General features: G+C 55.2%; 1 protein-coding gene and 2 long non-coding RNA genes across 3 annotated transcripts; all 3 read left to right on the forward strand.

The window, feature by feature from the left end:
• Positions 1 to 513: 513 nt before the first annotated feature.
• LOC131483287 (mucin-12-like) lies at positions 514 to 3,587 on the forward strand. Its single transcript, XM_058681099.1, has 5 exons — positions 514 to 643; positions 887 to 1,014; positions 1,201 to 1,256; positions 3,241 to 3,491; positions 3,553 to 3,587. The coding sequence occupies exons 1-5, from the start codon at positions 562 to 564 to the stop codon at positions 3,585 to 3,587; spliced, it is 552 nt and encodes a 183-aa protein (XP_058537082.1). The 5' UTR covers positions 514 to 561.
• Positions 3,588 to 3,626: 39 nt separating this feature from the next.
• Positions 3,627 to 4,936, forward strand: LOC131483209 (uncharacterized). Its single transcript, XR_009247568.1, has 3 exons — positions 3,627 to 3,782; positions 3,887 to 4,049; positions 4,775 to 4,936. It is a non-coding gene; the product is annotated as an uncharacterized LOC131483209 (long non-coding RNA).
• A 427-nt stretch (positions 4,937 to 5,363) lies between these two features.
• Positions 5,364 to 6,675, forward strand: LOC131483210 (uncharacterized). The gene is made up of 3 exons (XR_009247569.1): positions 5,364 to 5,497; positions 6,071 to 6,159; positions 6,375 to 6,675. It is a non-coding gene; the product is annotated as an uncharacterized LOC131483210 (long non-coding RNA).
• Positions 6,676 to 13,895: the final 7,220 nt, after the last annotated feature.

Here is a 13,895-nt window from a genome sequence, read left to right on the forward strand (position 1 = left end):
GTGAAACAACGGATGGAAGATCTTCCTCTCTGTCTCTCCTCCTCTCTGTATATCCGGCTTTCCAATAATAATAAAATCTTTAAAAAAAAAAGATTTTAGAATTTTTATTGGAAAGATTTGCAGAGAGAAGCAAAGAAAGAAAGAAAGATCTTTCATCTGTTGGTTCATTCTCCAAGTGGCCACAACAACTGGAGCTGAGTTGATCCAAAATCAGAGGCCAGGAGCTTTCTCCTGGTCTCCCACAAGGGTGCAGGGTATCAAGGCTTCAGGCCATCCTCTACTGTTTTCTCAGGCCACAAGCAGGAAGCTGGATGGGAAGTGGAGCAACCAGGATATGAACAGGTGCCCATATGGGATCCCAGCATGTGCAAGGCGAGGACTTAAGCCATTAGGCTACCGCGCCGGGTCCCCCCTGGCTTCTTAATGACTAGGCTGAATGTCTACCCAACCCCTTTGGATACAGTGTGTGGTCCAGGAGCTAGTATCAGTTTCGTCCCTTGGGTTTTCTGTGTTAACCTGTGTGACTTCTGTTGCCCTGCAGGCCAATGCCAGAGCTGGGAGATGTGGGATGGCCACGAATGTATTTGCGCCCCAGGCTTCTTCGGGGAGGAATGCCAGTCCTTCAGCTACTCCTTCCCCTTGGGTAACCACCTCCTCAAATCCCCTACCCCACCCTTCTGCCACCTGCAGGGTCTTCCCCCTGCCCACCTGCCCCCATCTCTATCCTGAGCCTTTGGGGAGCCCTCCTTTTCGTTCTCAGCCCTGGTCACATTGAGGGTGCCCGTGGCCTTCCAACCCACGTGACTCATAGGAGGAGAGCTCTGCCATCCCGGGCACCTTGCTGGGAGGTGGGTGTCTCATGCCTTGTGCGGCCCCCTTCTCACAGAGATCCCCGATTTCCTCAACGCCACTGTGACCGTGGTCGTGAAAGTGACTCACAGGAACTTCACCGCAGACTTGAAAAACACCTCCTCCCAGGCGTACCAAAATTTCACCAAACTCTTCAAGGAAGAGGTAAGGCTAGGAATGCCCAGTTGTGGCTCCCCAAGTCTCGAGAAGGGATGTTCAGCCCAATGCCTGCTGTGCCCTGGCAGAGGGGAGTTCCCGGGCCTTCCCTTGTTCCCTGTGGATTCCACCAGGGACTCCTGGAACCTGGACTCCCAGCCCTGTGCAAGCTCACCCCCGCCTCCCTCCTTGCAGATGAACAAAGTCTACAACTTCGCTGGCTACGAAGGAGTGATCATCCGCAGCCTCACGTGAGTACCAGGGGGCAGGTGAATGGACCACACCGCCTCCTGTTGTAAACCAGGAGGGTGTTGGCACTGGCTGAGCTGGGGCAGCCCTGACACCAGCCCTTCTTGTCGACTGTTTATTCATTCCTTCACCATGGGCTCCTTTATCCACATCACCATTTTGTTCTCCATTACTTAGTCACGTTTTTCTTCATTGTCAATTATTCTTCCATTACTACTTCACTCATTCCTCATTTGCTCCTTTCTTCCTTCCTCACCTGCTCATCAAATCACTCACTGGCACTTCATTTGTTCATGTGCTATTTACTGTCCATTCCTCCACCATCTCCACTTCCACCTGGCTTGGGGTGTTGGAGGCTCTAGGCCTGCTGAGCCCTGCTGTTGCCATGTCCTCGGCCACCGCTGGGCTAGGAGGCTTCTCTTGTCTCCAGAGTTCTCTGCCTGGCAGCGTCTGTGGCTCCATCCTAAGAATGTCTAGATGGAAGCCCACATTTCCCATGGGGCCGCATCCTTCTCCCCAGGTTGCTAATGTGACTTTCGCAATAGCATTCAAGTGCCTCCCTTACCGAACTAAAACTGGTTTATTGTAGGAAGATAAGATTTGCCAGTTTAACCACTTTTTCCTGAGCGGTGTAGTGGCATTGAGGGCGGCCACATGACCATATGGCCATGCTGTTGGTGCCGCCCCCATCCAGAGCTTAGCAAAACTCATTTATTTGGGAGGTACAGAGGCAGACAGCCACCTGCCAGTCAGTCCCAAAAGACCCACAGCAGCCTGGTGGGATGGTCCAAGCCAGAGCCAGGAGCCGAGGGAACTCCATCCAGGTCTCCCACATGGAAAACAGGGACCCAACTGCTTGTGCCATCACCTGCTGCCTCCCAGGGTACACGCTAGCAGGGAGTTGGATTGGAAGCAGAGGTGGGATTTGAACCCAGGCACTCTGATAGGAGGCGTGCAGGTCCAAGGGGTGCCTGAACTTTTATGCCAAACACCTGCTGCTCCAGCACTTGCTGTCTTCCCAAAGGGAAACTCCGTCTGCCTCCATCTCTGTCTCCCTGGGCCCCCCGCAGCCTCTGTGTGGCAGCCTCCCCTGTCCTTTCTGTTGCTGTAAACAGGACTGCTCTGGCACCTCATCCGAGTACAGTCACCCAGGGTTCCCCTTTGCTACTGACTTCTCTGCCAGGCCTCACATGCTAAGCAGTGCTGTCTTCCTTTCGAAGGCTGAGGAATTTTCCACCGTGTATTGCTGCCAAATTTTGTCTGTCAATGGCATTCTCAGTGGCCTCCACCTTTCAGCTATCATGAATAACACTGCTACATACACGGTGGGCAAATGTCTCCTTCCCGCCTTCAGCAGGTGCCTGAAGTACAGCCCCAGTCATGTGCTGGGTTTATGCTTAGGCTCTGATGGAACCACCACACTGTTTCCCTCCATGGAAGGCACAAAGGGCCCGATATCCCCCCTCATTCTTGGCCACAGATTGCTATCTGAAAAATTCATGTGTTTATTTGAAAGAGTTGAGAGAGATCTTCCATCTGTTGGCTCACTTCCCCCATGGCTACAATGCCAGGACTGGGCCATGCAGAAGCCAGGACCTTCTTCTTGGTCTCCCACGAGGGAGCAGGGGCCGAAGTACCTGGACCATCCTTTGCTACTTTCCTAGGAGCATTATCAGGGAGCTGGATCAGAAGCCGAGCAGCCGAGACGCCAAGTGGCGCTCATGTAGGATGCCTGGATTGCAAGTAGCAGCTTATCCCACTGTGCCATGCTGCCAGGCCGCATGAACTTCTATTGATAGCGATGAGTTTCATCCCCACACCGGTTTTGTGTGGTTTGCCCTGTCTCTCCGGGTTGCCAGCGGCTCCTGGGCAGAGCCCCCATTCTTTCCCACTTCTGCTTTGTCTGGGGCCCCACCTGCAGGGTTGGCAGGTGGCTGACTGCAGCAGGGCGGGGGGAGTAACCCAGGAAACAATTCCCATTTTCAGCAATGGCAGCATCATGGTGCAGAATGATGTGGTCTTGAAAATAGACTACACCCCCAACTACCAGCAGCAGTTTGAAAACCTTGAGAAGGTCGTGAGGGACAGGATCATGAACGAGACAAGTTTTAACCAGAATAATGACACCATTTGCGAAGGTGGGGTCTCCTGCAAAGCCGTGCTTGGGACACTCCCTCCCCACTGTCCCCTGCCAACCCCGTGCCCAGTTGCTTTCTTTCCAAGTCCTGGAGACCCAGGTGCCTCCTTCCCTCGGCCCCAATCCTATGTGACTCCCTGTGACCTCTCTCTCTGGCTGAGCTCATCACCCCCATCCCTGCCATGTCCCCTTGTAGAGCTGGGGAGCGGCCAGCATGGAGGGGTATTGGGGGAGGGCTTCTGGCCTCTGCCCTCTCCCCCCACCCTGGAGGGCAGACAGAAGCACTCCTATTTTGTTCTTGTCTCTCACCTGTCCGGGACAGACTCCATCCTGTGCTACAATGAGAGCTACACCATTGTGAACGGGGTCACATTAGGCTTTGACTTCCAGGGTGAGTGCAGCTGTGTGGGGCTCCCGGGAGGAAACAGGTGGCGGTGGAGAGGGGAGGGTTTGCTGTTACCATGCTGACCAGTGCTGTTCCCGACCCTCCTGCAGAGCAATGCACCAAGAAGGCTGCCAAGGACTTCTCCCAGTACTACTACGTGGACGAGGTGGATGGGACGCTGGCCTGTGTGACCAGGTGCACCCCAGGCACCAAGTCGCAGCTCAATTGCAACGAGGGCCAGTGCCGGCTGCAGCGTAGCGGCCCCCGCTGTGTGTGAGTGCCCAGCCCTGCTGGGGGGAGACCCTCCTCTGCTGTCCCCATACCCCATGGTGGCCATGCCGGGGTGGGGGGTAGAGTGTGTGTGGACAGAACAGGGAGGTTACCTGCTCCCTCCTCTCCTCTGTATGTGGGGTTCCTACGCCACCCCCCTCCACCCCCCTCACTCCCATGGGGGTTGGAGGGCAGGTACAGATCATAATCTGTGGACACCCAGGGCCAGGGCTATAAAAGCTATCTCTTGAGCAAGTTCAAGTTAACAGCATGCACGTCTCTCCGTCTGCTTGTCCCTATCTGCCCTGCTTCTATCGTTCTCTCCGCTTCTAGAGTCCCTTATGCCATCTCAGCTACTGAGTTGCTGTCACTTCTAACCATAACCTGGACACCAAGTTCATGAGGCCATAAATTAAGGTGTGACCTGTAATAGGTGATAACAAGTCCACCACAGTCCCAGGTGATGGCAAAATGACATCACGAAGCTGGGATGAGGCATCAGTGTTCCTCGTGTCCCTGTGAGCCCCGGGGTGGGGGTGGGGAGAGGCTATCCCCTCCCCCTCGCACCCCCTGCCCAGTCCTGGACTCCCCCACTCTCTGCCTGCTCCACAGGCTCCCAGCTGCCTAACCAGCTGTGAGAGTGCCCTGCTTTGCGTGTTGGACTTGGCTTTGGGGAGACGATGTACTTGCCCGTGGGCTGGAGCCAGAACCTGTGTGTGTGCCCCCAGGTGCTCCAACACAGACAGCCACTGGTACTGGGGGGAGACCTGTGAACACAGCACCAACAAGAAGCTCGTGTACGGGATAGTGGGGGCCGTGCTGGCCGTGCTGGCAGTCCTTGTGGTGGTCCTTGTGTTCCTCCTCGGCCGATCGCAGAGGAAGTTGCATAGGTGAGCTGGTGGGGTCAGGTGGCCGCTGTCTGACTGTCCCCGAAGCACAGCTTCTGTCAGCTGGGCAGGTACCTGTCACCTGAGGCCACAGAGGGTGCCCAGCCCCTCCTGGCCCCAGGCATAGCTATCTGATGGGACTGGGTCCACCTGTTAGGGAAGTCACTCATCTCTTGAAATGGAACTAATTACAGAAGTTGCCTGCTCCTGGGTGATCCTAATGATCCTGGTTGGGCCATGGAGTCTCACAAAATATACCTGCCCCTGGGCCGGCCTTGGGAGGGAGTTACCCTGAGTCAGGTGCAACGCCCCATGCCCAAGGCAGGCAAGGAGGCCTTGGTGACCTTGCTCTTCCATCTGTCACCAACTTGGGACTGTGGCTGGGACAGTCCCCCCTGGCCCTGTCCCCAGTGGGGGGAAGCTGGGGGCCAGGACATGTTGAACTCCCTCCTGTGCCTCGGGCTGCTCATGGCATTTCCGTTGCCAGGCACAAGTATGACGTGTCGCAAGACTGGCAGAAAGAGAACATCCCTGGAACGTTCCAGAACATAGGCGTTTGGGAAGGTACTGGGGGCAGGCTTGGGGTGGCGGTGGGAAGAGGTGGGGGAACTGCAGGTCAGTCCTGCAGTTGCGACAGCCTGGTGTGCTCACTGCTACTGCTGCTGCTGCCTGGAGGTCCCTGCACCTGCTCTGTGTACCCTCAGCCTCAAGCCCAGGAAGGGTATGGGTAGCGGGTGATGAGGCGGTGAAGTTGAACTGGGGTCTGGAAGGAGACAGCGAGGGTGGCTCCCTAGACAGGGGTGGGGGTGCTGACCAGACGGGAGGGGGCAGAAGGAAGGCTGCTTTGCCTGCTGTGGTTACCGTTGCTATGAGGTGGCTGTATCCTGCCGTTGGCCTCACCCGGCCTCGTCACTCCTGGCCAGGGCCTGCCAGCGCCTGTGGCTGTGACATTTAACCTGCAGCTTGTTGTGAGTACTCGACCCTGGTCACATTGCACCTGCCCAGAACTGCCCAGATTCCAGGGATGAGCCATGAGCTGGGCGGGCTGCTCAGGGCGGAGACTGGACCAATTCTCTTCCTGAGATCTCCGTGCTGCCCCTACCTCCGTGCCCACGCTCAGACCCCCTCCCTCAACAGGCAAGAATTTGCAGGGGGACAGATACGGACGTGAGAATGTCTACAGTAACTTCCGGCCCTCCCTGGAGAGCGTGAGCCCCAACACACAGGTGACAACCAGGAGCACCCCAGCCTTAAAACCCCACCTGGACTTTACCCCACCTGGGGACCTCACCCCTAGGACCACATTGCACCCCTGGGTCCCCACCTCTGGGCCCCCAGCCCACTCTGGGGCATTCTTCCTATCCCTGGATCCCCAGCCCACTGCTGGGGTGGGGTGCCACAGGCCACCCTCATCCTCACCTCTCCCTTCTCCCCCCTACAGTTCCACATCCAGCGACCCGAGGTGGTGAAAACGGTGCCCTGAGAGGAACAAGGGTTCCCACCCTTCACAGGACTCTGAATTAGATCATTACAGACAGAGGTGGCCAAGGGTGGCGTGAGGCCAGCCAGGATCCTGTGGGAGCTGCCGGGAGCTGCTGGGAGCTGCGAGCCCAGAGCCCTCAGCACCCCCACTGCCCCTGTTGGGAGCCTCTGGGCCTGTAGACAGCTCGGCAGCCCTGTTCGTGCAGGGTGACTCCCTACCCCGGAATTTCCCAATCAATAAAAGCAATTTTTCAAGTGCAGAGTGTGACGCAAGCATTTTCCATTTCTGGGGAAGGGACAGGGCCAAAGCCAGGCAGGGGTGGAGGGCTGCAGAGGGCCTTCCCACACTGTGAGTCTTGTCTTTCTGGGCCCAGGAAGGAGTCCCTGCCTGCTCCAACTGAGGCAGTGCCAGCCCTCCCACCATCTACCACTCTGCTTGAAGGGTCTGGCCCCCGAGATTTGGGTGGGAGGGGCGAGCTGTTCCCTCTGACCTTTGCAGGTGTGGCGATAAGGGTGGAGGCTAAGGTCACTTCAGATGCTATGGGGGGCTGGGGGGAGGCCCTTGCTCACTTCTGAACCCACAGAGCCCAGGACTGCCTGAGTGCTGAGGCATGTTTGGCCGCAACCTGCTACACCCTGTCTCCTGCTGGGGCTCCTCAAAAGGCAGCTTTAAGAAGGGTGTTGGAGGAGGGGTTGGCCTTGACAGAAGTTGGGGTCTGACACAGTGAGCTCTTTCCCCCTGTTCAGCCTGCCACCCCACCCCCGACTCTGCCCCTGTTCCCCAAGGGTTTTACCTCACCTCCCCCTGGCTTATTGGGCCTCTGTGCTGTCCCTCTGTTTGTGTGACAAGTCTGGGGTGCAGCCTGGCCAGGGAAGGGAACCCCTCCCTCTGCCCTTTGGCCCGCACCCCAGGCACAGAGAGGAGTCCACACTGACTCAGGTTGCAACGGGCCCCCAGACTCTCAGTGTCTTGGGCGGGCAAAGGTCTCTGGAGCTCATATATTCCTGGGCTCCCGGGCTGGGCTTCATTCGAAGCTGACAGGCAGACGTGCCGGCCTCCGCACTCCAATGGCAGGATCCAAGCCCATGATCATGGCCACGGCGCTCTGCCTGCTGGCCCTCATCCTGCAGCTCGTGGTCCCCTGTGCAGCTGAGCAGGGTGAGTGAGCCCCACACCCCGCTCCCCTCTCCTTGGCCCTCTTTGCAGCACCTGCTGGGGATGTTTGAGGCCCAGGTCTGGGGTACTCCCACCTGCAGCTTAGCTCCTTGAACTCTAGCTTCTCCTGGGTGCGCTGTGCTGGAGAAGTCAGGGCTGTGGAGTCTCTTCCACTAGGTCGGGCTGACTGGGCAGAGAGGGCCAGGCTGCTGGGCTTTGTGTAGACAGATGCCCACCAACACTGGGGTTGTCCTCTCCCAGCCCGATTTGCCATCTGTGCCCCTGCTAGGTCCTGGATGCCCAGGCCGCCCTGGAATAGGACACAGGACATGGGTCTCAAAGCTCTGTCTCCCTCCAGCTCCTGTCTGGCCACTTCTGATCACTCTGCTGGGCCCTGGTGTTGTCACACAGTGGCTGGCAGGGGTTCCAGAACTGGGAGAGAGGCTCCTGCTGTGGCCAAGGGGGTATGGGACACAAGGTGAGATTTCAGGAGTCGCAGCCCAGCAGAGGGCCATGGGGCTACTCTAATCTCTGGTCTCAATTTGCGCCCCCCAAAAAAGAGACGGTTCAGGGCTCATAAGGATCTTTACTGCTTGGAACTCCACAGCCATGGGGGGGACGGTCAGCCGGGGAGCACAGTGGGTCGCTGCTCCCTTGGGAACTCCGCGCCCCTTGCCTGTCCCCAGAGAAGAAGGAGGAAAGCAAATTGCAAGCAGGTGTTTGCTCTGCTGCTCTAGGAGGGGCAGGGCTGGCAGGCAGGGGCTTACAGCCAGCAACAGGGCCAGCCCTCATAGATGTCACCTGTACAGGGCTGCCCTGGACTTTGTCCTGCTTGGAGCTCACACAGCAGGTGCAGGAGCAGATCCAGTCCCCAGGCCCCAGCCTCTGCCAGGAAGACATGGGCTGTGGTGGGTGGTGGACGCAGGACACAATGCTTGGTCCTAGAGCTCCTTTATGGTGGTTCTGGGATACTGTCAGGACAGGGCTTCCTGCCTCTCTTGTCCACCTTGTCCTCTGCGCCTCGCCTCCATCCTCCTCCTTAGGCCCCTTTCTCTGTCTCTCTTGCCCTCTCTCTTCCCTCACCTCGTCCTTGGTCTCTCTGCTCCTGCTCCATGCTGGAACTCTCCCTCCTGGACCTCAGTCTTCCCCTTTGTAAAAGGGGAGTTGTCAGATTTCGTTCCTGATGCCCAGTGTGCTAGGAGTCTCTCCTCTCTGGGCTGTCCTCAGCCAGCATCAGGGCCTCCTCCCAGGCCCCCCTGGACGTGACTCTGCCTCTGTCAGGGGATGCCAGGGCAGGGCGTGAGCCCAGAGAAGGAATCTGATGACCTTGATGGACTCTGAGCAGGTGCGAGTCTACACGGAAACGCCCTCTTAGCATAGAGCTCCAGGTGCTGTTTCTATCAACAGGACACTAAGTTCTAATGACTGGCCCAACCCTGTCCTGCTAGCAGGTGCCTTCTATCCTCCACACCCAGCCTGAGTGTGACCAAGGCCTGGGACTTGGTCACTGGTGTCCGACACAAATCCCTCTGTCTTCCCCCCATCCTGGGTCTTTCTCCTGCCCCCTTTTCAGCCACTCCTTCTTCCTCCTGAGGGTCTTGACACCACTCCTCCAAGTGCCTGCCTGGGCCAGCACACTTTCCAGGGTCACCTCCTGTGAGGAGCTTGCGGTAGCTTCTCCCACTTCAGACTCAGCAAGATTGGCTTTGGGGAGCTCTTGTCGCCGAGGATTTCCTCAGAGTGGCAGAGATTCGACCCTCTCACAGCCCTGGAGACCCCCAAGTGCCAGATGGATCTGGCAGCCAGGCTGAGCTCTCCCGGGGGCCCGAAGAGGGCGCAGTTCCAGGCCAAGCTTCTGGGTCCTCACTGGCCATGGTAGAGGATCCTCTGCTTGGAGATGAGTCCCCCACTATCCCTTTATGATTGCCCCATCTTTGTGGAAACTTCTCTCCCTGTGTCTGTGTCTGTCTGGAGCCAGATTTCTCCTCTTTTTTTTTTTTTTTCTTTTTTAAGGATTTATTTATTTGAAAGGGACATAAAGAGAACGAGAGAGAGAGAGAAAGAGAGAGAGAGTCTCCATCTACTGGTTCACTGCACAAATAGCAACCATGGCCAGAGCTGGGGTGAAGCCAGGAGCCAGGCCTCCCATGTGAGTGCAGGGGTCCAAGCCGTTGGGTCATCCTCTGCTGCTTTCCTAGGCCATTAGCAGGGAGCTGGGTTAGAAGTGGAGCAGCTGGGACTCTCACTGCTGGTCACAAGGGATGTCAGCATCTCAGGTAGCAGGTTAACGTATTAGATTAGGGCCCAGGCTAAAGACCCTAGTGTAACTTGATTGCTTGCAAAGACAGAGACTCCAAGGAGCCTGGGCTCTGGGAAGCTGGCTGAGAGCTGCTGTGTGACCCCGGCAGAATGGGCATGGAGGGAGGAGACCCGTGGTGACTTCAGCCACTCCTGCCTCCTTTCCCTGCTACCCCCATGCCCTGCCACTCAGCCCCAGCTCACAGCCCACAGCCCTCCCATGTGAGATCCCAATCAACTCTTTCAGCTGCACCAAACCTAACATGCTGCTCTATTCCCAGCCCACAAGGAGGGAACCATCCCCAAAACAAAATGCTCAGTTGGAAAGTGTCAAGTCCTGGCCCAGTGGACACCTGAATATGACTGACAGACAAGGGTGGTGGCCTAGTGCTCAATTGGCCCAAGGCCAAGGTCACTCCTCCTGCCTCAACTGCCCCCCCACCCCATCCCCACCCTTGTAAAGTCATCAATTGCTTTTGTACACTGCCTTCCTCAGAACTCAGCGTCAGTGGGGTCAGGGCCAAGGGGCAGGGTAGGGTGAAGATGCTGGCCATGAACCCTTGGACCTGGCTCAATTTACCTGCTGCAGCCAGAGGTACTGCCTCTCCAAGTGCATGCTGGGGTTCAACCCCAGTGCCAAGTTCACCTCCCATGAGGAACCCCCTCAGCCTTGCCGGGATGGGCTGGCTTAGGAGGCCCGGCTACCGTGTGGCCGTAACGCCCACCAGGGGCCGTGGGATGCCCCTCCACCGTGTCCCTGGCTCAGCCTTGGCCCAGTGGGCGCTACTGGCTACCAGCACCTCCCCATGTGTAGCTGATGGGCCTGGGGCCTCCCTTGGGCTCTGGCCAGGATTCACTGTGAGATTGGCAGGGCCTGGGGCAGCGTGGAGGTGCAGGGTCCCTCAGTCAAGGATAGTTTGCAACTGGGGAACAGGCAAGGGAGTAATGAAGCCAAGTGCCAGGCCCCCTAAGCACAGGGAACCCATCTAGCCATGCACATGGATGGAAAACTGATTAAAAAAAAAAACCTTTTTATTTATTTATTTATTTTTATTTTTTAAAAAGATTTATTTTATTACAAAGTCAGATATACAGAGAGGAGGAGAGACAGATATGAAGATCTTCCGTCCGATGATTCACTCCCCAAGTGAGCTGCAACGGCTGGTGCTGTGCCGATCCGAAGCCGGGAACCAGGAACCTCTTCCGGGTCTCCCACATGGGTGCAGGGTCCCAAAGCTTTGGGTCGTCCTCGACTGCTTTCCCAGGCCACAAGCAGGGAGCTGGATGGGAAGTGGAGCTGCCAGGATTAGAACCGATGCCCATATGGGATCCCCGCGCGTTCAAGGCGAGGACTTTAGCCGCTAGGCCACGCCGCCGGGCCCCCCCACCAAAAAAAAAACCCTTAATTTTAAAAAATAAATGAAAAAAAAAATACCTTCCCAGCCACACCTTCCTCCTCTATTGAAGTAGGGGCAGGGTGGAGAGGGCATCTGAAAAAAAAGCCTAGTTTCTATAGGTATTATTATTATTATTATTATCTTGTCTCCTTGAGATGGATTTGGGGGGAGGTAGGTATTTTCTTCTACTGCTTTGATTGGTTAAACTATAAGATGATGATGATGATTTTACTTCTTACCTGGAAGAATGCTTACAAAGGAAATCACTTGCATTTTAAAATTTCTAAAACATTTTCAGCGTTTTCACAAATCTTCCACCTCTTATCTCCTGCTTCAAAATCACAAGAAAACAAATACTTCCAATGAACTACCTTTAAAATGTTTTAGTTTTTACTGATTTATTTGAGGGCGAGAGAGAGACACATAGAGGACTCCTATGTACCTGTTCATTTCCCACATTGAGTCGCTCAGGCTGGGTGAGTGGGCAACTCCCGGCTCTCCCACCTGGCTGGCAGGGAGCCCGCCAACTGATCCATCACCTGCCACCTCTCAGTGGAGTAGCAGGAAGCTGGCGTTAGGAGTAGGGCCGGGCTTTGAACCCAGGCACTGGACATGCCAGAGGCGTCTCAACTCCTCGGACGAATGCCCGTCTTCCTTTACCTTCTATAAAACTGAGGAAGATTTACACAGATTCACGTTTGCTTTCTGAAGTCGTCATACCTGTCCCAGTCCTCTGACTGTGTGCTTGCTTCATTTGTAGAGTCTGGAACCAGGAACTTGATTAGCGCTTGCATTTTCAAGTTCTCATTTGTGACAGATAATAAAGATTCTGCTTATTTACAACTTCCTGGAGTGGGTGGAGGTCTCAGCTGTGAGTCCCCAGGTGACCCAGGTGGCGGGGACCTGGGGTGCCCCACAACCAGGTAGCACAAGCCAGGTGGCTGTGAGGACAGAAACATCTTTTCTCACCGCTTTGGAGGCTGAAGGGTCCGAGACAAGGGGTTGGCAACGTCGTCTTCTTCCAAGTAACAGAGGGTCGGTTCCAGGCCTCTGCTGGGCTCCTGCTCTATGCTGGGGAGCTAGAGTGCTGCTTGGCCTGCGGGAGCCTTCTCCTCCTCTCCTTTCTCTGTCTCCTTTTTCCCCTTCTCCCCCCACCCCGCCCCATTCTCTTATTTTTCCACTGCATTTGAAAACTAGAGAAACAGACACAGAGCCTAAGACAGATCTTCAATTGGCCAATTCACTCCCCAAGTACCCTCACCAGTTGGGGCTGAGCTGGGTCAAAGCCAGGAGCCAGAAACTTCATCCCTGTGGGTGGTAGGGACCTAAGCTGATGTGCCAGCCCCTGCTGCCCCCCAGGCTGCATCTTAGCAGGGAGCAGGATTGGAAGTGGAGGAGCTGGGAGCCAGACGCTCTGATATCGGCTGTGACTTCGTGTGCAGTGACTGGCAGCTCCGCTGAACACCTGCCACTTCTCCCTTTGTTTCATGAGGCGTGCCCTGGCTCCATCTTCAGGGTCAGGTTAATCAGAGTGGGCAGGGCAGACATCTCAGCTTTGTCCTGATTTAGGAATTGCGGATGGGGCGGAGGGCGGAGGGCGGAGGGGGCGCAGAGTGTGAGCTGCCAGTCTCTCACTGTTGAGTGTGACTTGAGCTGCAGGGGTCACACGCGCCCTTTTGGGTGGAAGAAATTCTAATTCCTAGTTGGCTGGGATTAATGTTGGAATTGTCTCTGTGTGTGTGTGTGTGTGTGTGTGTGTGTGTGTGTGTATTGAAGTGATCCTATCATTTGTCCTTTTAAGGTTATCAACATGATGAGCTAGCTGGATTGATGTTTTTTTCTGTATGCTCAGAACAAGTCTCATTTCTTCAGGATTTCAGTACATTGTTCAATATAATCTGCCACAATTGCATTTAGAATTTTTTTAAAATTTTTTAACTGAGAAGGCAGATTTACAGCGAGATGGAGAGGCAGGGAGAGAGATCTTCCATTTCTGGTTCACCCCTCAAATGGCCGCAACAGCCAGAGCTGAGTTGATTGAAGCCAGGAGCCAGGAGCTTCTTCCGGCTCTCCCACACGGGTGCAGGGTCCCAAGGCTTTGGGCTGTCCTCTGCTGCTTTCCCAGGCCACAAGCCTGTAGCTGGGTGGGAAGTGGCCTAGCCAGAATTTGAAAGAGCTTTCTGTTGTGAACTGTTGTGAGCATCACAAACACTGGCTGAACACAATTATTTTAAATAAGAACAAATTGAATTAAAAAAACTTTTTAAGAGATTAACGGCCAGCTGTGGGACAAATATATGCAACCTAAAATATGAACAATTGGATCCCCTAAGGGCCAGGAGATCAAGAGGGAGTCAAAAAATATGGGAAGAAATAATAGCTCCAAATGTTCACTTCATGAAAAAACTACACACCCGCAAGTTACAGAAGCTTGTCACAGCCCAAGCGTAAGAAACAACACTAGGGTGTTCTTAGTCTAAGGAAGTAAAAAATGAATTTTTGAAATAAATATGCCAACACATGTTTTAGGATTTTTATGCTTTGTTTCCTAAAGTAAATGCTTTTCAAAAGGAGAGATGGCTCTTCTCTTGACATGCTTCTCAAAAGCCCTCAGCAGCCAGGCTCAACA

This window comes from Ochotona princeps, chromosome 24 (genome assembly GCF_030435755.1).
Source record: "Ochotona princeps isolate mOchPri1 chromosome 24, mOchPri1.hap1, whole genome shotgun sequence".
Lineage (NCBI taxonomy): Eukaryota > Metazoa > Chordata > Mammalia > Lagomorpha > Ochotonidae > Ochotona > Ochotona princeps.